Genomic DNA, 24,496 nt, shown 5'->3' with positions numbered 1-24,496 from the left:
GAACTTTGTGCGTGAGCAAATAGTTTCAGCTGTGGTTGGGCATCTCAGGAAGTTAAACTACCATGGGTAATGTCTTGCTCTCCAGGAAGAACTTAATGGTGTAGCAAATTCATCATTTGAAGGTAAGGCTCTTCCTTCCATCAAGATCACAATGGAGTGGCACTTAAATGTCTACGTACATAGCTGCCCTATGTTCTACTCAGGCAGCAAGTATTTGAGCAGCTTAAGTGCAATGCTGTGTATCTGCTGCAGGCAGCTGCTGCTGTTAACAAATATCTTAATACTAATAAAAAGCTTTTAATTTGAGATAACTATTGTATTAAAATTAAAAAAAAAAAATCTTCTTTGATGTGGATGTTCCACAGGAGAAAGTCTGATGCTTACTGCTTAGTTAACTTCTGGCTGATCTGAGGATGCTGCCACTCACAGCCTAACAAAACATCTCAGGTATGTGAGTGTGGGTGAAAGCCAGGGTAAATGTGCCTGAACGTGATTCCTCCCTCTGAGTTTGCAGGCGAAAACCTCCCTTCAGCCAGAGCACGTGGCCCTTAACCAGAAATCTCTTCTAAAACAATTTAAAAACGGCACTTGCAGTTCAATCCTGGGATGTATCAACAATAGTGCAAATAGGAAAGAAAATGGGAGAAGGTTTCTGGGTTCTGCTAGTGGAAAGCAATCGGACACACTCAGTTCCCAAGCTGCCGAGGTGCTCTCACGTAGAGGTAGGGAAAGCATGGCTCTTTGATCAGGTGATGATATTCAAAGTTGGCTGGAAGAATATCCTCATCTTCCTCGTGTGCTCAGCGGGGCATTGCTCAACCTTCACATTTTTTCTTTTGAAATGGGAGCCCTACATACCCCGTGGCAAAGAAAAAGGGCCGTGTCTGAGTTCACTCTGGTGGGGGATCGCTCACCGTGTGTGTCTGGAAGCAAAGATGATTGATGCACAGCAGAGGAGGTTTCTCTGGCTGTATGAGCAGATCGCTCTTGCGTGTGATTTCGTTAGTGTTTTTGGATGGAGACCAGGCTCAGAAGCTTTTAAATTAGTTAACTTGCATTTTTATTTTCATAACACTTGGAAACAAAACTCTAAAGTCAGTTCTGCTGTTGAAGGCTCACACCGGTACTGAAGCACAAAACAGTACACAATCATTTATATGAAAATACATTACAGTAGCAAAATGCTATACTGGCGTTTAACACCCAGATTTGGGCAAAAATTCATGACACTGTCTGATTCTTCTAAAGAATGAATTTTCTCCTCATTTCCCATCTGAAATGATGGGCCACTCAAGAGATTAATAAAAGCAAAACGCAGTGCAGTCAGTTGGATCGCACGGAGTTGAGTAACGACGTTCTCTCAAAATACGTTTTGTGTGTGTGTGTGTGTGTGTGTTGGAAATGACAGTACTTTCACCCATTCCTTTTGGTTAGTGTAGCCTGGCCGTGTCCCTTGCCTCTGAGGGATGGCTCAGACTAACATTCACCAAACTGGCACGTCCAAACTCTTCCCACCAGCCTACTTGATGCTATTTGGGTGATGTTTGACTCAGAAACCCGACCTTAAATTTCCACCTCTAGACCCCAGTCCTGCCAAAACACATGGTGGCCCATGTGAGTTCTCCTTATTGAGAGGCTACCCATGTAGTGGTGTTGTTCAGGGTAAACATGGCTAAAACATTCTACCAATCAACTTTTAATTGGCTTTACTCCTGTATGCCAATAAGGGAAACTGAGCTGCCTTTTACAATGGCATTCTTTTTACCCACAAGCTTAAGACTAAGCAAGGCATGCATGTATGTTGGTAAGATTGGAGTTGTAATCTCTTATAGCTTGATTTAGATTTACTTATTGATACAGAGAGAATGCTCATTTACTAACATATAGACCTTAAGGGGAAAGGAAGCAGTAGGTAAGTGAACTGCATTAGGAATTTGGGTTATATTTAGCGTTAGATTTTGGAGATCAAAGAAATCAGAGAAGAAAAGAATTCCTAAGAACAGAAGTCTTTTGTTAATAAATATTCGTAAAAAAATATACAACAACAAAGCCAACAAGACCTGAAACAGCTTCTTTCAATGTTTTTTGTACTGAGCAGTTCTTAAATGTCTTTTTCTGAGAGATGAAAGGGCCAAATCCAGAAACCCTACCATTATTTTTAGCTCGTGAACATAAGCTGCCTTCTTGAAGCTCTTCCTCTAGGAGAGCTTCTTCCAGCTGTCTCAGTTTCACATCCACCCAAAACAAAACGCGTTTTCAGCCTGACCGCAGGCTGAAAGGTCACTTGTTCACAAGGCCCCATTTCATCACCTCGTTCAACTGAAAATGCTGACCTATGGGCATCTTCACATCTCCACAAATGATTTACATTAAAGGAACTCTTTTTTTCTAACCCAATAACAGTGATTTTTCCGAGAACGCTTCCGTCCTCAATTAGCTTTGGGAAAATCTGATCACCCGCAGCTTGGGTTCAGTCTGCCTGAGATCCTTCCCTCTGAGCCTGACCTCTATTCCCCTTAAGCAGCTTTACCCCAGTGCTGTACCATTGGCTTCTGCAGTCAGTGGGGTCACAGCCAGCCCTGGGTGCTCCCTGCTGTACCTGCTGGTCACTGTTACAGAAGCGTTATTAGCACTAAGAGGGGGAAAAAAGGGGAGAAATAGAAATTTCCACTGGGGTGGCTGTGCTTGGATCAATCTGCCTGCACTACTTTAAAACAAGTAGTGCTAGATATGTTACTTTATGCTCTGTAAATTGTGCTGGCATGCTAAACGTGCTAGAAGCCAGTGTATGAGATGGGGTGGGACAGCTTGCAAGGCATGAACTAAAATAAATACACTTGTGCTACGGCCAGTGGAACAAGACAGTCACATCTGTATCTGTTACAGCAGCAGGAGATGCTTGTGAAATTTGTCGTCAGTGTACAGCAGGCACAAATTATGTCTTGTTATAGCAAAAGGCTCATCATTGCCAAAGCACTTCCTAAAACTTGTACATAGAGTATGCATAAATATATATAGAAAATCTATGTATGTACATTTATGTAGCCCTAGAAGGCTCTTTCTCTGTGAGCCAAATACTGCATGCATGACTCCTCTCCCCTAGAACCCATATTACACATAATTCAGTGCAACAAGCAGTAAGGGATGACAACTTAAAATATAGTATTTATGGAAATCTGTTCTACAAGCCTATTAAGACTGCATTATGGCCTCATAGGAGTGTTACATAATCTCATTTGTAGAAATAAAGACCTTTCTGGATTTCTGTAAATATCTCAGTAAAGCTAGAATTTGCATTTCAATTTTCTCCAAGGATAAACCAAATTCGTCCTATTAACTTCACAGAAGCTTTTTTAACTAGTGGCTGAGAATCCCCTGTCCTGGACAGGTCACTTTAAGTCTTCTCTCTGTGAGATAAAAAATGAATTTTTGTGTGCTGGTCACCTATGTGCCTTTCTATGGAGGTCTGCAAGAACGCAGATCCAGTTTTGGGCACAAAACGAAGGGATCAGAAGCTCTGAAGGACTCAAATCTAAGATCTAAAAAAATGGAAAGTCTTAGGGTTTCCCAGAGGAATAAACTTTTCCTGGACTTGTGATTTTACCATATTGGTGCAAAGAGAAAAGCTGGGGCTTCTTAAGCAGTGGGAAAAGCCCTGCTGAGGTGGTGATGGTGAGCTGCCCTTCTGGAGAGTAACAAGGACAGATTGGGTGCTGGGTGCCTCCTTGGTGCTAACAGCATGCTGCTGGGGCCCATGTCCCTGGGTGGAAATGTTAGCTAGGCCATCTTGGTGACACTTCAGGCCAAGAAGGAAGGAGCCCAATGGGGAAAGGGAAGAAAGAGGGAGAGTTGCAGAGAGCGCAGCCTGGCCACTGGACAGACCCTGCCAAACAGCTGCCTGGTAGGGACTCAAGTGAGAGACCACCAAGCAGTTCAGTGTGTAAAGCCTGAACATAGAAGAGCGTGACTTGACTCACTGACAGTGATGTATTTACTGTGGGAGGAGAAGGGGAGCTGGGGAATTTCCCTGAGATAGTAATGTCTATGAGAAAAAGAAGCACGAGATGGGAAGCTAAGCATTCCCAAGCTCTGTAGCTGGCCATGGCACACTGCGAGCTTCTCTTTGGATCCTCCGACCTTTTGCATGGACTACTGATCGTCAGCCTGCACCCAGGCAAAGGATGGGGAGATCTTTGTGTCAGCAGATTGCTGCAGCAGTGGTTGCAAAGCGTTAGGAGGGCACTGATGTCTTTAGTTGCATTTGCTTTGCATGATGCACGGTGGAAAGCAAAATATTGCAGAGCAATTTTCTTTTTTCTTTTTTTTTTTTTTTTTAAATTTCTGTGATTGGTTTTTGAAAGTGTGGAGGATGTTTCTGCGTATCTCCCTGCCTTCTTTTTTTTTGGTTGTTTTTTTTTTTTTTCTGCTTTCCTAATGTTTGGATCTGGTGGGGGGATTCCACGGTCATGCTGAAATGAAAATGTTTCTGCACGCTCCCTAGAAGTTTTAAATAAAAGCTAAAGCCTATACATTGACTTAAATATCTGTAAATGGTATCCTGGAAAACAAAAGAAAATCAGGTAGCTTCTGCAAAACACATGATATAATTTTAATCTACTTTACAGGGAAACTGGAAGTGATTAATTGAGCAGTTAATGATTAATCTAGGCTTTATATTAGTGCAAAGCACTGAACTGTGTTTAAGGAAATTATTAATTGTAATTGCCTTTAAGAATCTGAAGAAAGATGATGCAAAATTACACTGGAAGTGCTGGAGAAAGTTTAAAACACTCTTTTCAGTTGAAGAAATGATGTACTGGAAAAGGAATTAGTGATGCAGCCTAGCCTATTTACGATAAATATCCCTACCCAACCCATAAAAAAAGGTTCCTCTCCAATATACAGAGCTTTCAAGAATCCCCATCATCTTTTAAGTCTGACTTTCATTTTTCTGGAGTTTTTTGGGCTGCTTCCATTCATCCTGCAGCTCCAGCTCCCCCCCCCCCATAATTTAAGGCAGCAGGTGAGTGAAGCACAGAGGACAGCACAGAGACCAGCTCCCCAACATGCAACCACCAAACCAGGGCCCTTAAGGGAGGCTTCCACAAAGCTGCTGCCAGAGACCTACAATAAAAAGGCACCAAAGAAGGTTTTGTGCTCCTTAGTGTAATCCACCAGCTTGATGTCACTAACGTTGACCATTAGCTTGTCTCCTATCTCTAAGGAAACCACAGCTCCCAGATAAATGGGCTGGAACCAGTTGTTCCTTTCTTCACTGAGGGTCTTGCTGCTGGTCAGCAGCTGGGTGGGCTCGGGATAGCTGTCAGTGACTTTGGTGATGACTGCAGTGACAGAATTGGTTTTACTTGAAGTGTCACTGGGCCCTCGGAAAGTGACCTGGGCATAGACATAGTAATCCCCCGACACAGGTATCACCAGTGCTTTGCTGGAATAACTCAGGTTGTTCTTGGTAAAGGCCAAGCCTCGCTTGTCTTCCCACTGCAGGATGGGCAGATGTCTTCCCGTGGCGCTGGAGGGATCTTGTTTCTTCACTGTGGAAGAAAGAGGGAGAAGAGATGTGTTAGTTTGTTCCAGCTGGAGAAATACAGGATGTTTCCTCCACAGGGCAATCAAAACTCCAGGAGAGAAATGTTTTTCCTTTACAGTCAGTCAGCTGCAGGCAAACTGTCAAGAGCTACTTTTGGAGGCTGCCCATAAGATGTCCAGATCTGAGCAACCAAGAGCCAAAGCCAAAGTTGGAAGACCTTGGTTGGAGCATGCTGCCCACAGGGCTCGGTTACAGCTGGGTATCCTAGGTGACAGGGCATCCCAAATGATGGGACTGTCCATCCCTAAGGCTGTCTCACTGTGGGGTAGGACACAGGGCTTTTGCTCATAGGTCTGGAGTGCTCTCACCCATTTGCAAAGCATAAACTTTGTTCTTAAGTGAAAGCAGTGCTGGGCCAGTCGTACAGCTGGATACGTGCCTGCACCTAATGGCTCAGGACAGCAGTCAGAGACACGAGAGCAGTGTCTTCGTGAGTACTGATGGACTGAAGCTGTGTTTGTGCCATAGCAGAGCTAACTACTACTATTAACTGAGGACATCAGGCTCTGTTTGCTTGCAGAAGCTTCACAACGATCATTGTGATCTATCACTGAGCACTGAAAACCTCGAATTCTTCCTGCCAGGTTACTTCTGGAGGCTAACAATGGGGTTTGCTGCTGGGTGCTGCACTGAGATCTTCTGCTGCACAACTGCCGTCCTTTGATTTCACCATAGAGCTAGAAAACCCCACTGTGCTTTAAAACACCCACTTCTGAAGTGACACGCTGTAATAAAACCCATTTTTAACTCTGTTTTGAAAACGTTTGGGACAGAACACTAAGCTCGGTGCTAACTTCAGCTTTACTTCAGACAGAACAACCAACAAACAGAAACGCTCCCGCGGTTAACCGATGACACACAGAGCTCCAATCCACCTCCAGCACAGCCTGATCTAAGCAGAGGATCAGGATGCTCAGGACGGGGGGGGGGGGAAGAACCAGGGAGCGGCTTTCATGAGCTTAAGTTAATGCTTAAGGTCAGTTATGATTCAGCATTTGGGGATAGGGTGTGTGTGCACAGGCAGGGAAGCAAACTGAAGGCGGGTGGGGATGAGCTTAGAAATGCTCTTGGCAACGTCTGTTAGGTTTATTCTGGGGGAAATGAGATCCAGGAAAACAAATACCCTCAGCCCCCAGTGCCATCCTTTTTTTCCTGTCTTCTGACAATAGATAACCCGTAGGAAAACAAGCTGCTGTTAGAAGTGCAATTTCTTGCATATTCTCTCAGTAGCACAACAAAATAATGGCTTTTTTCCCAGCCTGCCTGTCAGTGCTCGGAAAAATTAAATCCCTCTATCTTTTCCCAGAAGGCAAAGCACATGGAGTATTTCTTTGCTGGAAGACGATAGACGGGGACTGTGATAGCAAGCCAAGCTAAAATATAAAAGCATTATAAAGAATGTGAGGCTTAGGGGAAACAGAGCTTTGCTGATATAGAAAGAGAGGAGGAAATAAAGCAAAAGCACTCCTGGTCTGTGTCCTCGTCTGCTTTGGGACCTGGCAAAAACTAACACGGCACTGGGGTCACTGTGGCTAAGGAGTAAGGCCTCTCTGAGATAGGGTGGTGGCAGAGGAAGATAAGGAAAGATTGTAACATTTCCTGAAAGAGTTCTGGGCTCTCTTCCATCTTGGGTAGAAAAAACTGAGGAGAAGGCTCAGGAGAAATGTTCTTTTTCTACATATCCAATGACGCATTTAAGATGTCAGCGACACTCAATTCTTCAGTGTTTTTAATAACTACGAAGCCTCTCATATGAAACACATTATTTCATAACTTCTGGAATGAGGCAATTCTAAGTTTTATGGCTCTAACCTTCCTTTTAGGTTAAAACTCACTTGGTTGATGCTCTCCATTTTCAGGCTGGTCAAATTTCCCCATGCTTTAGAGATATATCAGGAAAGATGCATGTTGAAGTGCCTCTGAATATTGTATGGCTCCTTTTCCAGCACAGCCATACTTGTCATTCATTTACTTCTTAAGTATATGGAGCTGCACTTCCTGCAGATGCACATCTTATGCTAATCTCTGAAGTAAATAAAATCTGCTTTCACTATGGGATTTACTGCTGCAGTTCCTTCAAGTTTCCCTTTCACTTTCATTTTTTTGTGCATCTCTCAGATGTAAAATTTCTTCTCTTTTCCTAAAATCCCTTTTGGTTTAGCCACTTGCTGGGGAATCCCTGTCACTTGGTTGCACTGGTGGCATGCTGGTGAGCTTGGGTTTCTGTGGTTCATGGCCCTCACTGGTGACACTGAGCTATACCTTAGGAAGGAGATGAGGGCCTTGGACTCTTACACAGCTCCGGTCTCGTGCTGCACAAGTTGCAAAGCACAGAGGGGTCTCTGTTTTTCAAGAAATTTAATAATTGATCTTAAAATCACAGAATCATACGATCATAGAATGGCCTGGGTTGCAAAGGAGCACAGTGCTCATCTGGTTCCAACCCCCTGCTGTGTGCAGGTCACCAACCAGCAGCCCAGGCTGCCCAGAGCCACATCCAGCCTGGCCTTGAATGCCTGCAGGGATGGGGCATCCACAGCCTCCTTGGGCAACCTGTTCCAGTGCCTCACCACCCTCTGGGGGAAAAAACTTCCTCCTAATATCCAATCTAAACCTCCCCTGTCTCAGTTTAAAACCATTCCCCTTTGTCCTATCACTATCCACCCTCATAAACAGCCATTCCCCCTCCTGTTTATACACTCCCTCCAAGCTAAACAAGCCCAGTTCCCTCAACCTTTCCTCATAGGAGAGGTTGCCAAACTGCCAAGTGGAGCCAGGAAGTTATTTTCTACCCAGATTTAGCGAGGTGTTCAGATAGCATCACAGCACAGCAAGTGCTGGACAAATCTTTGGTTGGGTCTCCGTCACACACTTCATCCAAAGGTGCCATGCCATCTCATGCAGGCACTGGTCTGCCTCCTGACCTGAAGCACAGCTCCATAAGGGCCGCAGGGATGGTGGTGGTCAGCACCAAATCTGAACTACTGCATGGGAAACAGTGAGGGTGGAGAAAAGCCCCAGCTGGGGTTCACACTGACTGTTCTTCAGTGGCAGACAGGGAGAGGAGGTCTTGGTGTCGGTACGGATGAGTCCAAACTGCTCTGTGTATTTTCCAGAGGCCAAGGACAGGTGGAGAAAAGGAACAGAGACCCAAACATTGAGTCATCCTGTTACTGCTAATTTAGTGGTGCATTCCCGTGTTAAACACTCTGGTTAGTTCTCATTCCTTTCACTCTGCTTTTACATTTAAAACATACGTTCCTAAACCCAGAAGGAGAGAGGGGCAGCTGGAGCTCTGGAGAAGATCTGCCATGAGGAAAGGCACCTAGCCTGCTATCTGCACAGTGAACCAGGCACCTGAAGTGGGGGAATGTACAAAAGATCTGAAGAATAATTATTCCTTTTTCACTTTCTCTGCCCAAGTCATGGTTTCAGAGAAGTGAAGACCAGAAGGACACCCAGGAAATCATTATACAACAAGTTTAGAACAACGCCAAAGACTTCTGCATTGAGCTCAGGAAATCATTGCTGCAGGGTGCAGAAAAGCAAAAGAGAAGTGCTTGAACCCAACAAGAAAGCTTAAAGCCAAGTTCATGGAAGCCTGGTTTCCTGGTGGCTCGGTGGCACAGCAGCCTGGTTGCAGCCTTCAGCTCAGGCTCTCGACTCTGTTATGCACAGATAAGAAGTGAGAAAATTCCCCTTGCTTTTTCCTTCTCCCAGATAAAACTGATGGGGCTGAGGCAGGAGGTGGACAGGCCCCATCCCAGGGCACTGCTTGGGAGTGATGGTGGAGGAGTTTCAAACAGAGGCCTGAGAAAACTTAAAGCAAACTGTTGGGTGCTTCCCTGTGACAGTTGGACTTTTGTGCAACCCAGGGAAGTTCCCATCAGCAGAGCAACACTTGGGCTGCAATTGTGAGTCAGCTGCACTGAGAGCCTCTGGGTCTTGGTCATGTGGAGATTTGGGAAACAAAGGGACCTACATTAGCAGCCAAGGTCCTTCTTCTGCAGACCTGAGGGAACAGCATGGAGCTGTCAGGGGATGGCCCAGTGGGGTTGGGGAATGGCTGTGTCCCAGAGGGCAGTGAGCACAGCCCTGGAGCTCAGGGAGTGCTGGGACACTGCTCTCAGCCATAGGGCTGCGGGTTGGGGGGTCCTGTGTGGAGCTGGGTTGGGCTCAGTGATCCCTGTGGGTTCCTTGCAACTCAGGATATTCCGTGGTTCTGTGATTTTATGTATTTTGAGCAAGCACAGATCCATTTTGCAGTTCTATCCACCTGTGTGTAGAAAGGGGTGGGACATAAGGAGTGCATTAAGAAGGAGCTTGGGGTTAGGGAAAGTAAACAAACGATAGTGGTTGACAAATCAGCCCTGAAGCTCTGATAACCCCGTGCATACACGTGTTAAGTCTCGTGTAACTTCTTGCATGCTTCAAGTTACTACAGGGCTCCTCTGGGACAACACACAGGCTACTGGGGAAGCCTCTGCAAGTGAGATATATGTTGGGGAGGTATAAATTATCTTAGTGGACATAAGGGGGGGGAGTCCAGAGCAGCTGGAGAGCTCCTCAGCTCTCAGTCCCATCCACTCAGGAAACTACAAATCTTTTTCTTCAGGTAGTATTCCCTAAGTTCCTTTCAATGTGCTGACAGCCTCAGCTTTGATGCTGAGGTGGTGATGTTCTGAGCTGGCATCTTCCTAGCCAACACAAGCTGACAACAAGCTCTTCCCTTGGTTGCTCCAATGCATGTTACGTGTGACCTCAGCAAAACCAGGAAGCTATTGATGGGAATGTGGTGTGTGTGGCTTCAGGTTGCACTTGCAGAAAATATAAGCACCCCAAAACCGGCCTTATTTGGTCTTATTTTACTCCAGAACTGGCAGATCTTTCTAACTCACAGCTCACTTGGGCTCTTCCCACCAATGTGGGACCCAGCAGATCACTAACATGACAGGCAGCACTGAAGCTCAGTTACAGGAACCCAAGTGCTCACACAATGACAGCAACAGCCCAGGGAAGTGGCAATGTTTGCCAGCTGCCTCCTCTGTGGGCCCTTTCCTATAATCACTGCTGTGGTCAATGAGACAAAGCTGGTGACTTCTTCCACTGCATCTTGCAGCTTGATTCTATCAGACCCTATAAACCTTGGTTATTGCACTGCAACATCTGTGAGACCCAAAGGAAACACTGGTTTGGAACAAGCATTACCTGTCAGGTGTGCTCTTGGCTTCTCGGCACTGGGAAGTGTGTCTGTAACTGGGGGAAAAGAGGAAAAAAGTTTAAGTGTGTGGAGGGAAGGCGTGAGGGATGAACTCACAGGCTCCCAAATCCACACTTCGGCCCATAAGGGAGATATGTTGGTCCCAGCAAAATGCCGGGAGGTGTGAGCCCACCTGGGATGGAGTTGGCCCTGTCTGGGGTTGGGAATGCTCACCCCTCGCTATGGCCCCAGCTGTACCCATCTCCCCACATCCCGTGACCCTGCCCTGCCCTGACATGCTTGGATCCTCGTGGTGAGAGCAGGCAGGGAGCTGTCTGGCCCAGGGGCTGCGTCAGCAATTGCAAAACCTCGACAAACAGAGATGATGGGGATGGGAAAAGGGCTGGCACACTTACCAGCAGCTACTGCTCGCTGCTTCAGAAAGTGAGAGCTCCTCTCGTCCACGACCTGCAAGAGAGATGTGCAAGAAGTTAGCTCCAGGGCTCCTGCACCACATCCAGTTTGCTTACCCCCCAGAACAGGAGATGGTACACTGATATCCTCCTCCTCCTTCTCCTCCGTTAAAGCTTTTATGTAAAAGGACAAGCCCTGACAGAGCTTTGCTTCAGTGCAAGTTTCTTGCTGCTTGTTTGAAGCCACCCACATCTCGGGCAGGTGTTGGGGCAGGAGCTGGGCTGCTGTAGTGGCTGTGCTCAGCTCGTGGGTTGGACAAACCCCTGGCACAGCTTGGGGAGCACTGAGGGAAGGAACTATCACTCCTAGGCCAGTGCCTCTGCATAGCACTGCTGGAGCACTGCTGCCTGGTGGCTGCTGTCTCCATCTGTGCAGTGAAATGGAGCAAGCAGCACAGCACGAGATGCTCTTCCCTGCTTCAACCATCTGCATGGTGCATTTGAAACACCAGTAAAGAGGTGTACCATCTACAGACCTGCAGCTTCTCTTTCTACACCTGCATTATTTCAGGCTGCAAGTCTACTGCTTAGGCATATCTTGAATTGTGGGCAAGATAGACTTATTTCACATTTGTTTGCACCTTAAACCTTCCCCCAGCACTAAGCATGAGCACATCCCCACAGTGACAGTGCCTGTGCCAAGCAGTGCCAGCCTTTGGGTTGAGCAGAAAAAGAAGAAGGGGCTGCTGGCTGCGTGCTATGCTGACGGGCTGCTTCCAGCTCACACCCTGCCATGCTCCTGTAGCTCCAGCTCTCCTCCAGCAGCTTGGAAAGCAGTGTGGCTGCAGGGGGAAGGAAGGAGCTGCGAGATGCTGGCTGTGCATCCCTGTGACATATTTATCAAGTAGTGTATTTTCAGACAGTGCTAAGTGCCACAAAGAGCCACAAATCAATCACAAATCACAACATTTAACGATGTAACTTCAGTGGAGCTGTTTGCGTAAAGCCTAACTTCACGTATCTTATGTACACTCAGGTGTTGAAATAAAAGCAGAGGTGAGAGGGAAGGACCCCACTGCTCAGTCAAAAACATCAAAATGGTTTTATCTGCCAGCGGTAAAGAAGCTTTTCATGCAACCTCCGTTCACTTGTTTCCAAAGAATGCCAGATGGATGCTCCTCGAGCAGCAGCTGCACTTCTGTGCCCTGAAGAGCAGCAGTGCCGAAGAGCTGTGCTGCATGGTGTGAATGTGCTCTTTGCGTGGCAAAGCTGGAGGTTTTTTCCTAATTGTGCTGTTTGATAAGGACACAAACCTCAGCTTAAACAGAAAATATTTGAGTACTTAAAAAGGCTACACAATAGCCTGATGTTAGCAATGCTTGTGCTGCTGATGTACGCTAGGGGTGTGGATGAGGTGCATAAAGAGCTTTCAGGATGAGGGGGGTGAGGGAGAGCCAAGCAGCACAAGGCAGTAGAGAAACCACACAATTAGCATTTTTCTCTATTCTCCTTTCTTGCTTAGCTGGGCTTCTGTAAAGTTCACCAAGTGGCCACAGTTTTCCCTTTGGTTACAGCAGAGAAAATGTAAGCAGCATTGAGCAACTTTGAAAATCCCGCCCTACAGCTGAGCTGGGAGCAAAGGGCATCTCCAGCACCTATGGTAATCCTGAAAACTGCAGTATGCAAAACTCCACTACTACCCAAAGTCCCGCCGCATTTACATCTACAGCCCAGGAGGAGGGCAAACACAAAACATCCCCTTTGCACCTCAAGGAAGGGCTGGGGTTGTCCAGGAGAACTGCCTGGGAAAAACAGGCTGGCAGTGGAGGTGGGGGGATTCATGAGCCAAACATCCCCAGCTCCATTTTTAGCACAAGGTGCAATCTCATGGCAGGTCTCTGCAGGGCACACATGGTGCTTGCACTCGGTTTTCCTCAGCTCAGGGGTGCTGCATGGCCTGGATTTTTGGCAAAAGCTGTCCTTAATGCTGGATGCATTTTGCCTGGGCTGTGGCATATACTGGCTGTTCTGTCCGTGAGAACCGTAAGCATCAAAGAGAAGTTTTATGGCTTTTGGAAGAGTCTCCCACACCCAGGACATGGCTCAAGGCTCCCTGCTGCTCCCCCAGCACCTCTACATCCCTATGGATCAAGAAGTCATTTTGAATCACAGTCATTATGGCTGGAGAAGACCACTAATATTAACTAGTCCAAAGATCAGCCCATGCCCACTACTCACATCCCTCACTGTGACATATACCCTCTTATTGAAAACCTCACGGGATGGTAACTCCACCACCTCCTTGGGCTTCTCCTTCCCACTCGGGCAGGCCATGAGGGCATCTGGCTCTGCATGGGTTACAGCTCTGCCAATCTTATTCTGATATTTGCTGCTTCATCCTTTTGGACTATAGGATGGAAACCCAGGCTGAGCTTCTCCTGGCTCAGCCAGGCTGACATGGCACACAGGTACACGTGCAAATTTTTTGTCTGGTTTCACACTGAACCTCCCTTGTGCCCTGCTTGTGGTCCTGCCACGCTAAGGTTCCCAGCAGCACAAGCCCAGGTACCAAAATCTGCAGGGCAGGCCTTGACTTTCAGCTTTATGGAATGAATGGAGTGAGTTGCTGGGATGGATGGAGATGCTTGCCTGGATTCCCTTCAGTGCATTTGCGCATTCAGATTAAAACTTGGCTTTCCTTCTGGGAAGGATGCCCCGCAGCCTTTTATGATTTCCTGCTAATAGCCCAAACTGTGTCAAATGCTTAGAGAACCCTATTTCCTCACCTTGCTTTGTCTTGAAGAACAAAAGAAACTGATTTCTACTTCCAGCAGGGAAGCCGCGTGTGAACCTGGAAGGTGTCCAGGGAACCCATCATCAAGCCTCAGTTACTCACACAAGACACAGCTCACCACAAGAAAGAGAACCGGTGGTTCGCACGTGTTGCTGTGATGACATAACTGCTCTTCCCTAAAAGGGGCATTTCCTGAGGAAAAGGTGAGCTTATGTCCCTTCTGAGGAGAGCATGACACCACGGGCACCCACACAGTAGCTGAGATGAACAACCGTCTCACCCTGCAGCCACAGAGGCACACCCCGCTTGCACAACCCTCCCCCTCCTCCTTGCTCCAGGAAGGATGGGTTCAGGGATTTACTACGTGCTTCTCACCCGTTCGGCTGCACCAGTTCCTCCCAGCTGGTGCTGGAGCTGTGGGCCAGAACTGGCCAGAGTGCAGTGGAAAAAGATAATCCTGTATGGGCTGAGCTCTGGTCCTGCGGCACTCCTGCCATGAGCTCACTGCTGCAAGGGTCAGCGAGCAAACTCATGTCAGCTGCAAAGCAGGGCCAGCCCACCTGCTTCCAGTGTGCCCAGGGCACCCACAGCCCAAAAGCGCTGCTGTGAGGGCTTCCGAACACATAGAACCACAGAATTGCTCAGGTTGGATAAGATCGTCAAGTCCAACCACATCGTAACCGTGCTAGCCTAACTCTGACAGCCCACCACTAAATCATGGCCCTGAGCACCACATCCAGATGGTTTTTAAACACACTCAAGGATGCTGACTCAACCACCTCCCTGGGCAGCCCATTCCACTGCTTAAAAACCCTTCATGTAAATGATATTTTCCTTATACCCAACCTAAACCTCCCTGGTGCAACTTGAGGCCGTTTACCCTCATCCTGTCACCTGTCACAAGTGAGAAGAGACCAACCCTGCTCTTGCTGCAATCTCCTTTCGGATATTTGAAGACAGCAAGATGGCCCCAGTTCCTTCAGTCTCTCCTCGTAGGGCCGTATTCTCCAAGCTCTCCACAAGCCTTGCTGCCCTTCTTTGGACCTGCTCCAGTGCCTCAGTGTCATTTCTGTACTGAGGTGCCCCAAACTGAACACAGTACTCGAGGTGAGGCCTCACCAATGCTGAGAACAGGGGCAAGATGACTTCCCCAGTCCTGCTCACCACACCATCCCTGATCCAAGCCAGGATGCCATTAGCCTTCTTGGCCACCTGAGCACACTGCTGCTCACATTCAGCCGACTGTTCATCCGTACACCAAGGTCCCTTTCCATCAGGCAGCTTTCCAGCCACTCATCCCCAAGCCTGTAGGGTTACCTGCGCTTGTTGTGACCACAATGCAAGACATGCCTTCTCCCAGCTAAGTTCTTTATTAATGGGACACGTGAAGAAGGCATCCTCCAGCAACACAATTCTAATTGTATAAATGCAGCTGGAAACACAAAAAGACCTGGTCCTGAGAGCCTGTATACTCAGAACCTCTCCTCTGGATCCAGCTGTGCTGCAGACATGGTGAGCTCAGAGGGGTGAACAGCAAGCAAGCAACCCCCCCCCCCCCCCCCAATGCACTCTGCTGCTGGACAAAGCTGGTGACACACTCAGAGTTTGGAGGAATGAATGAAAAGCTCAGCAAATGCAGCACAGTGCTGCCAGGCACACCCCCACCCAGCTTAGCACTGGTACCATGGGCACACAGCCAGCCCTGGTGCTTTTCCTGCCTCAGTGGGACGTGCAAAGGTTGCAAAGCAACTGATCACCTGATTGCATCACCGTGGGATTATTACACTCTAATTCAGTGCATGTGCATAGAAGTACATGCTTGTGAAGGGCATGTATAGGCTAGAGCAAACCTAATGGCTTACATTGCTCTTTTCCTCTTAAAAAAAAACAGACCCTGACACAAACACTTTTCTCTATTGACTGTGCCAGCAGAATAGGAACAAGGAATGCACTATTCTACCTAACAGCTTGCATTCTATCGTTAATTCATTCTATTACTAATTCTCTTTAAGGTCATCTCAGGAATTGAACTGTTCTGCTTGGAACCTCAGAGGGTGGGAACAGCAAGAGGAAAGAGACAGCCCCCCAAATACCTTCTCACTGCATGCACCCACTCCATAAACAGCAGGAGGGTCAGCACAGCAGTAAGCACTTCTACACATGCAAGAAATCAGCATGTTTAGCAATCTGAGGTGCCAGGGTGTTGCACCTCCTGCCAGCTGGGTGCAAAGTTAACGTGGAAGATGCTGCACCAGGAGCTGCGTCTGCTTGGGTATAAACTCAGGTTCAAAGCAGGGCCAGAGCTTTTCTATGCAGCCAAACAAGCAGAGGCACAGAGCTGCGGGCACAGCTGTCAGACTGTCTAAATACACACAAGCAAAATGGTTGCTGCATCCAAAATTTACCCTCGAGGCCACTTATTAACGCTGCTGTCTTCTGCTGTCCCTAAGTGACAAGCAGACTAATTGAGTGCAGAATTTCAGACCTGCAGCTAACATTCCTTCAAACCTTCATTCTTCAGAGCTGTATGCGTGTGCTCTTCTTACACAGGGCAGCCCTGATAGATTCATAGGATAGAATGGAAAGAAGCACTTGCAGGCTAACACAAGCAGGAGCGGGGCAGCACAGAAGAGCTTTAGTGGTGACCACCTTCACCAGCCCAGGAGCAAAGAGAGCTCAGCTGTCTTATCAAAGAGATGAGAATTTCCCCAGATGTAGAGAAAGTTTTGATAGGGAGCAAATCCCACAGTGGGAAATTTAGGGTCAGGCCCCATAGTTGTCCCGGATGGTATCTGTGCAGGGCTGTACTTTAATAACACGTGAGAGCTGCTGCTGCCTGCTGGGTGATGTATGATGGGCACTGAGCCACTGACATCAGCGTTTGGTCAGCAGATGATTGCTGAAATAGGACATGGGAGGGGAAGTCTCAGAGCTCATCTGAAAGGAGGAAAACGAGTATCAAAATCTGGCTGAGATCAGTGCAGAGACACAGATTTCAACCAAATAGAGATTCCCCTCAAGAATTTCAAGCAGCATGCCAGCAAAAGTTTTAAAGGCATATCTTGTACTGTGAGCAGAGTGAAATAAAGACAAGAGGAGCAGGGACTGAGCAAAAATCAGCTAGAACCTCAGCAGATTGGCTCTGCACGAGGATGACAGCACGTAACAGTGTGCTTCTCTCCTTCCCTTAAACACAAGAAACCCAAAGAGAAAACCAGACCCAGAAAATTTGGAAAAAAAAAAAAAAAAAAAAAAACCAACAAAACACAACTACAAGGGGAGAGGTAGAACTTCCACAGGTGGAGATATGGCAGTGCCTTACCTGGGGGCAGGAGGTGGGTGCTCGCAGGTTCCCAGCCAGCAGGTATGCGATGGGCAGCGCCAGCAGCAGCACGGCCAGCAGGCAGAGCAGCACGGCGCAGCGCATCCTCCTCAGGTCCTCCCTGATGTGCATCCTGGAGGCTTGGCCAGTCGCCGAAGCCTCCTCCAGGGTTATTTCAGCCCTGTGATCCATGCCGGCAATTGGCTTACGAGCTGCCGCTGAGCTTGGCAATGGCTAAACCTCCTCTGCTTTCTGCCCTGCATGGAGACCCCCATTAAATAAGAGCTGCCCGGAGTGTGGGAAGGCACCGACACACACACACCCTCCCTCCCGAGGAATGCACCGCCTACAATAGAAACCTAGCTCAGGGAAGGGAGCACCGCGGCTCCCCGAGCTCCCCGGGATGCCTGCTGTCTGCCTCTGCCTTTTTTTCCCCTCGCCGTGCAGGAGGAAGCTAGGAAAGTCCCAGTGGGTGGAACCAGGATAAACTCTGCTGCCGGGCTGGATGAGCTTGAAAGCTTTTCCGCGTGGCGAAGGGAACGTGAAACCAATGGGAGGGAAAGTGAGAAGCGAAGGGGGAGCACGAGGGCGAGCGGCCGTGGCTCGGTTTCAGCGCGGCATGCAGAGGAAAGGGAAGTGCTGCAGGGAAAGCGAGGAGCACCCAGGAGGGGTCCTGGACCCTGATGTACGGGTTAGTTCTCAAGTGTTAACAGGATGCTCCGGGTTGGTTCCGTGCACCTTTTGCAGCACGCAGCCAAGGGCCAGGCCAGAGAGCAATACCTTTATCACTATGCTCTCACAGGAGTCTGCGCCCTCTGCTTGGAGGAAGGAAAGCTGGGAACCCATTGCACGTGGGGAAATGTGAAAATGGCATGTCATCCTGCCCTGCTGATAACTGCTATCTCAGAGAGAAGGGTGCTGCACAGCGTGGTTCAGGCAAGGACGCTCCTGCAGCAGCTCCTGCTGCTCTCAGAGGGCCCCTGTGTGCCACACTGCAGGAGATGATGGAGATGATGGAGATGATGGAGATGATGGAGATGGTGGAGATGGTGGAGATGGTGGAGATGGTGGAGATGGTGGAGATGATGGAGATGGGGCCCTCAGGGCCGAGCCAAAGCTTTGAAATGGGAAGGTTTTCCTACAGAAGCATTGTCTCCTCAAAACTGAAACGTTCGCACATGCTGATGCATGGAAACTTCTTTTTCCCGCAGTGTGGATTTTTCTTTTCTGTTTTCAGTGGGAGAGCATTAAGTTTTGGTTCCTTCCATCTCCCACATCAAGAATGTTTCAGAGTTTTGTTACTAGAAAATGACATCTGAGTGATGAAAGTAGTTGCTTGTATCCCAACCTGCCTGCTGCACTCCAGTCACCTGCAGAGGAATAGCCCATAAAAATTCAACCTTATCACTTTAATTTTGATAACACTGTTAGAAGCCTTCTTATCAGAGGATACATTAGTAATACCTTCTGGTGCAGCCCTGTGTGTGTCACGAAGTATGCAGGCAGGAGCAGGAAATGCTGAAAGCCTTTGGGTTGGTTTAGGGAGAGGGGACAGAGAGCTGCCAAAGCACTGAGGGATGCGTGCTGCAATCCATGCTGAGCCTTGCCAGTCCTTTGTGACCTCGGACAAGTCGCTGACTTTGTTTTCTTCTCTAATTCAACGTTTGTTTTCATTCAGGCTTTAAAAGGAGGAGAAGTGTTATCATCTATTTTTAAAGCACCCAGAGCTGATTTCACTGTAGCTCCATTAGTCACATATATTTTTTTTTCCAAAGGGCAAGAATGTGCTCCTGGGAGCAGCAGCACGAGAACCCATAGTTCTGTGGAAGTGCCGTGTAGAGATGCAATGTTGTGTTTGCTAGGATCCCAGATGCTTATTCTAGGGCACAGTATTACAAAATTAGAACTAACACTTGGAAATTAACATTCCCTTCATCGCGAGTGCCCACAAATACTGAATGCACATCTGAAGCACGCCTCTCATGGAGGTCCCACCATGCTGCACTGGGTTTGGCAAGAAGGGGCAGCCCTGCTTGGCTGTCTGTCTGTGCATCCTGGTGCTCTCCAAACGCCTCGTGCTGCTCCCTTCAGTGCCCTGCTGCTCCTACCTGTGACCCCTGACAAGTTGGTATCAATGAGAGAAAAGTCTGCAGCGATCACCAGCCAGCTCCCTTCATGTGTTTAACAACCTCTAAAGGGGGGAAATATTTTACTGTAAACACATGGGAACTGAGAGATGTTTTAGGAGAAGAAAAGGCACAGATGGAGTTAGAGATCCCCGAGAGGAGGAAGGAACATCCTGTCATCGGGGCAGTCCACCTGCATGCTGCTGCCTTGTCTTTTCTTCCCGGAGTACTTTTTGTTCTGTCTGCAAGCTTGTGCATGATACACATGAGGATAAATACACTGAATCATATATATGGTAAGGATGAAGCAGCATGCAAAGGGATGGTACTGCAGGTACATTTTGTTCATCTTGGGAGCTACTTTGCATGTAGTGTCTTAATTCATTCCTTATCTACACCAAACAGTGGCTGTTGGTTTTAGTTTTTAAACTTGCAGCAAGTTTGGAGGAAAAAAAATTGAGCATTCAAAGGCCATTTCACACTTTTTGGTGGACTAGATGACCTTTACAGATCCATTCCAACTCACATGATTCCATAATTCCATAACTGAGTTTGCAAAGTGCTTTTGGTGCAGTGTGGTTAAATGTTTTATCTACGAGATTCAATCCTGTGAGATTCCCTTTAGAAAGACAGAGCACAGCATGTCCTTCAGCTGGGAACAGAGGGGGAAGCAATGTGTGATATTTGCCCCTCGCCATATTGCCATCTCCTTCCTTCTCAGTGTTTTACTCGCTCACCTGGAGTCTCCCATTTACACAGCATGGACAGGCTGCAGCTGCTCACCAAGCACTTCTGGTCTTGGTCACAGCATACCTGTTTGTCATTTTGTCCTTCCTTTATGTTGCTGTCGCCCCAGTGCCATGGCTGTTGGGTTCTGGCCCCTTCTTGGTTGTGCTTTCCCCACTGTCCCTGTGACCATCCATACCCTCCAGCACTTGGGGCTGTATGAGAAAAACATGCAACGTGTGCTTCTGAGCCAACCAGAGGAGGGGTGAGAGCAAAATGTGCTGCTGGTGTAGAGACTTCTCACCCCATGGACACCAACGTGTTGCTGGTTACAATTGCTGTCTTTGAGAAGAGCAGGGCTGGAGGGAAGGCAGGGTACTGGGGCTCAGCTTGGTGTGCCAGCACCGCCAGCACCACCGCTGTGGAACAGGATGTGTGTCCTCCCTCATGCACCACAGCTGTGGGAGGGCTTCGCCGTGAGCAAGGTCAGGTATGGATGTGTGTCAGGAGGGGCTTTTCACACCAGTCCTCACTGTTGCACAACCCTGTTCCCAGCAGGAACGCAGCCGATCGGTGGAAGTATCACCCAATTAGACTGGGTTTGTCTCCAGACAAGAGACACGGACCTGCTCCTCGAGCTGCCCCTGGCCAGGGCATGACGTGAGACGGGAAGGAGTGGGAGGATGCGGAATGGTTTCCTACCTGCAATGCCATGTCCCTGCTGTGACCTCCCGTCTCCCTGCTGCCGAAAGCCTCCCGCTGCCGTCCCGTGAGTGTCGTGTAAGCACATTTCCCTCCCACGCACCCTAAAAAGGAGATCAGCGGGGAGACAGTCAGCCAGCCAGTGTGGGGAACTGCACCAAGAATGCCATGGCCCCGGGGAATGCCACTCCCACATCCCTGGCTGTGGAGGAGGCAGGGATGGTGGGATGGGAGCTGCTACCAGCTCCTGGGAGCTGTGCCACGCCACGATCTCTGGGAGAGCCTTCCAGAGCAAATCCGGGTCTATTCCCACTTGTGTGCTGTGGCAAACAGTGATCCTTGTCAGCATGATGTAAGCTTGTGACTGTGCTGAACTGCCTCACCTTGTTCTGCCACCAAGAGATGCTCACAGGAGCGAGATGTGGTGAGGCCCAGGCAAAGTAGATCCATGGTCTCTGGTGCTCAGGTCGCACTTCTCACCCCTGTACCTTCACTCAGGAGGGAAAGGCAAATAACACTTAGGACGCTCGGCGTTCCTCTTGTGTTGAGGGCAGTGGGGCAGAAAGCGATGGCACAAGAGAACTGCAATGGCACAAGGTCCCCTAGAATAATTTTGAAGCAATGTTGACCCAACCTGACATGGCTCCCGTGGGGTGTAGGCCCTGAAAGAAATCATCCCCGACCAGGCAAACTACTTGTTTTGCCCCAAATTGCTGCTCAGGAGGGAGTGACGTACATCTTTTGTACGACCAAGGGATAAGAATCATGGCATGACCTAGGGAAGAACTTGACAAGGCTTCCCTTGCATACTAGTGTCTCTCCTCTCTCTTGAAACCAGGAGAACTCAAGTGCAGGTCTCCCTGCTCTGCTCTGATTTCCTCCTTTGCCCAAGGTATTTTTCCTCTAGCACTTATTCAGGAATTGTGGTGACTTAGCAACAAGGTGATTTACTCTCTTGGAAATTCATTTCTGGTGGTCTGAGACCCATTCACTGTCTTTGTTCCTTCTCAGCCATAATGCTCACAGCTACTCCTTGTTCCTCCCAGTGCATTTCCCAGGATCAGAAAATAGACATAAGGAGGAAAGCTCGTGATTACTGCCAGTGGAAAATGTTTTGGAAACCAAAACGATCATTCACCTTTTGCAGCAGCCCAGGAACAGTTACAGGGCTATGGAAAGTATTCTTAGCCAAACCAAGCAAGGTTCTATGAAAGATGCTCTGGGGCCAGTATTCTGCTCCTTGCCACATCTGTACAGGTGAGCTGAAGTTCATGCATGAAAAGAGCATGCATCAGTCCAGGATGAACAGTTGTCCTGGTGAGAATCACACTACTACCTGTGCACTAGAACATATGCTGAGCTCAGCTTCTCATTCAGGAAGATGTTTAAGGAGCAGACAGTAGCATCAGGAAATAATATAATCAGGTCAGACATATGAAGTTCTCCTCTTGAGCTGAGTACAAGACACTGCTTATTTCTGTCTACCGCTGGAGCACATTCCTGGTCAAGCTTTGCAAGAATGACTTTGTATTGTCAGAGACAGGTTATCTGGACATTCTCCCAACTGTTGCAATTAATACAAGGAAGCTCTCTCCATGAAGTATTCCTTTCATGGTGAAGCACTGTATTTTTCTCCCTGCTGCCAGCAGTCCCTCCTGACTCTGCTCCACACCAGCCTCATTGCTCTGTTTGCCTGTTAGTACTTCAGAAGCAAACCACAGCTAGCAGTTGTTGTCTCAATACTGAGAAGTTGCTGAGGATACACAAAATACCAGCGATGCATATTTGTGTGGCAAGTGCAAACAAATGAAGAAAATCAGATTACACTGTGCAGTTCCTGGTTCTTTTATAGAATGGATTGTATGGCTTGGCTTGGCGGAAGAATGACTTGTTGGTTCCTTACTTTTACATGTCACGGCCAGGCACAGCTGGACTTTCCTTTTCTTGTTGCTTTGTCTGAGAAAGTGTCAAGTGTGAGCAAAGGAATCAGGGATCCTGCAGTTCACTTGCTCTAGATTCCAGCTTTCTGCAAGCAGGGCAGTGGGGACACAGTCTTAGCTTGACATCTTAGCCTGTATTGCCCTAATATGCTCCCAGACCCTCGTGACTCAGTCTGTGAGTGATGCCTGTTTCACTTTGAGACAGAGATTAAATTTTTAGGCTGTCACCAATATATGAAGTGCACATGGTTTTGGCTAGGATAGAGTTATTTTTCTTCATAGTAGCTGATTAAGTGCCACGTACTGGATTTGTGATGAAATCAGTGCTGATAACAGAGGAATATTTTAGTTGTTGCTGAGCAGTGCTTACAAATAATCAAAGCCTTTTCTGTTTCTCATCCTGCCCTGGTGACCAGCAGGCTGAGGTGACAAGGTGCTGGGAAGGCACAGAGCCAGGAGAGCTGACCCAAGCTGATGTCATGTGCAGCAACAAAAGCTGGGGAAAAGGAGGAGTTGCAGTGTTAGATCTGATGAAGCCCTGTTTTCCTGGAGATGGCTGATCATCTGCCTGCCAAAAGGAAGTGGTGAATGAACTCCTTACTTTACTTTGCTTGCATGAGCAGCTTCTGCTTTACCTACTGACAAGTTTTATCTTAATCCATGGGTGTTCTCACTGTTGCGTTTCCAATTCTCTTTACCAACACAATGGGGATGAGTTACCAAGAGGCCACGCAGAGCTCAGCTGCCCACCAGCACTAATAATCCCCAACAGCATGCCAAATCTCTATCTCTATCCTGGGGATAGAGATGTATTTCTTTGTATCATGGAATCACAGAATGGCTGAGGTTGGACGGGACCCTAAAGACCATCTAGTTCCAACTTTGCTGCCACAGCTAAGGTTGCCAACCATTATGTCAGGTTGACCAGGATCCCATTCAATCTGGTCTTGGATGCCTCCAGAGATGAGGCATCCACAGCTCTCCCAGCAGTCTATTCCAACACCTCACTGCCCTCTGAGTAATGCCCCATGTAGGGGCATTTATCGGGGCAGTTGTAGGGATGTCCCCAGGTCTCCTTAGTCAAGGCCAGTTCTTCCCCTGAAAAATATCAGCCTCAGACATGATTGAAATGCAGGATGCTGCCATTGTGCCAAGCAGGAAGGTTGCATTCCAGCCACACACATGGAGCCATTGACATTGCTTCCCTTCATCCTACTCTCTGGAGCAAAATGGGGAGTATGAAAATACCCCACAGCTCATTTCAAGAGAAATACACACTCACATCCCAGGCATCAAGCCTGGACCAAGGGCAGAGCATGAAACAGAAGTCAGTGTGGATTGACGTCAGTATTTTTATGTCCTCATGTGTGGTGGCACAGCAAACCTTACCTTTTGCATCTGAGAGTAGTTAATGTTTCTCTATGTACCAACAATTTCCTTGTGCTGATATGACCCTGTTTTTTCCCTTGAAATGAACCGACAGGTATTTTGATTCCTACTTGCACATCTCATGCCATACTTCTGTTATCAAATATTTTGTCCTTCGAATCTTTCTCTGTTAGCTTTAAAAACTGCTTTGGTGGAGACTTTATGGCCCATCATTACCCCACCAGTTAAATAAACAAACAGAGGACCTGAACCATTCACTGACCCTTATTTCAGAGC

At 47.9% G+C, this 24,496-nt stretch overlaps 1 protein-coding gene across 1 annotated transcript; it reads right to left on the bottom strand.

The window, feature by feature from the left end:
• Positions 1 to 1,036: 1,036 nt before the first annotated feature.
• TNFSF15 (TNF superfamily member 15) lies at positions 1,037 to 17,783 on the bottom strand. The gene is made up of 4 exons (XM_042879374.1): positions 17,338 to 17,783; positions 11,225 to 11,276; positions 10,817 to 10,864; positions 1,037 to 5,552 (listed from the first exon to the last, which is right to left on the bottom strand). Exons 1-4 carry the CDS (start codon positions 17,527 to 17,529, stop codon positions 5,125 to 5,127), a joined length of 720 nt encoding a protein of 239 aa, XP_042735308.1. The 5' UTR covers positions 17,530 to 17,783; the 3' UTR covers positions 1,037 to 5,124.
• Positions 17,784 to 24,496: the final 6,713 nt, after the last annotated feature.

This window comes from Lagopus leucura, unplaced genomic scaffold (genome assembly GCF_019238085.1).
Source record: "Lagopus leucura isolate 7727_CA_CO unplaced genomic scaffold, USGS_WTPT01 Super-Scaffold_100022, whole genome shotgun sequence".
Taxonomy (NCBI): Eukaryota; Metazoa; Chordata; class Aves; order Galliformes; family Phasianidae; genus Lagopus; species Lagopus leucura.
This window is presented reverse-complemented; position numbering and strand designations above follow the sequence as displayed.

What these genes read in the sequence shown, in the direction of transcription:
- TNFSF15 (XM_042879374.1), bottom strand. Translation starts at nt 17,529, where the DNA reads ATGGATCACAGGGCTGAAATAACCCTGGAGGAGGCTTCGGCGACTGGC. An exon ending in CACCCACCTCCTGCCCCCAG is followed by an intron (nt 11,277 to 17,337) that starts GTAAGGCACTGC and finishes TCTCTCTTGCAG; the next exon opens with GTCGTGGACGAGAGGAGCTC. An exon ending in GCAGCGAGCAGTAGCTGCTG is followed by an intron (nt 10,865 to 11,224) that starts GTAAGTGTGCCA and finishes CTTTTCCCCCAG; the next exon opens with TTACAGACACACTTCCCAGT.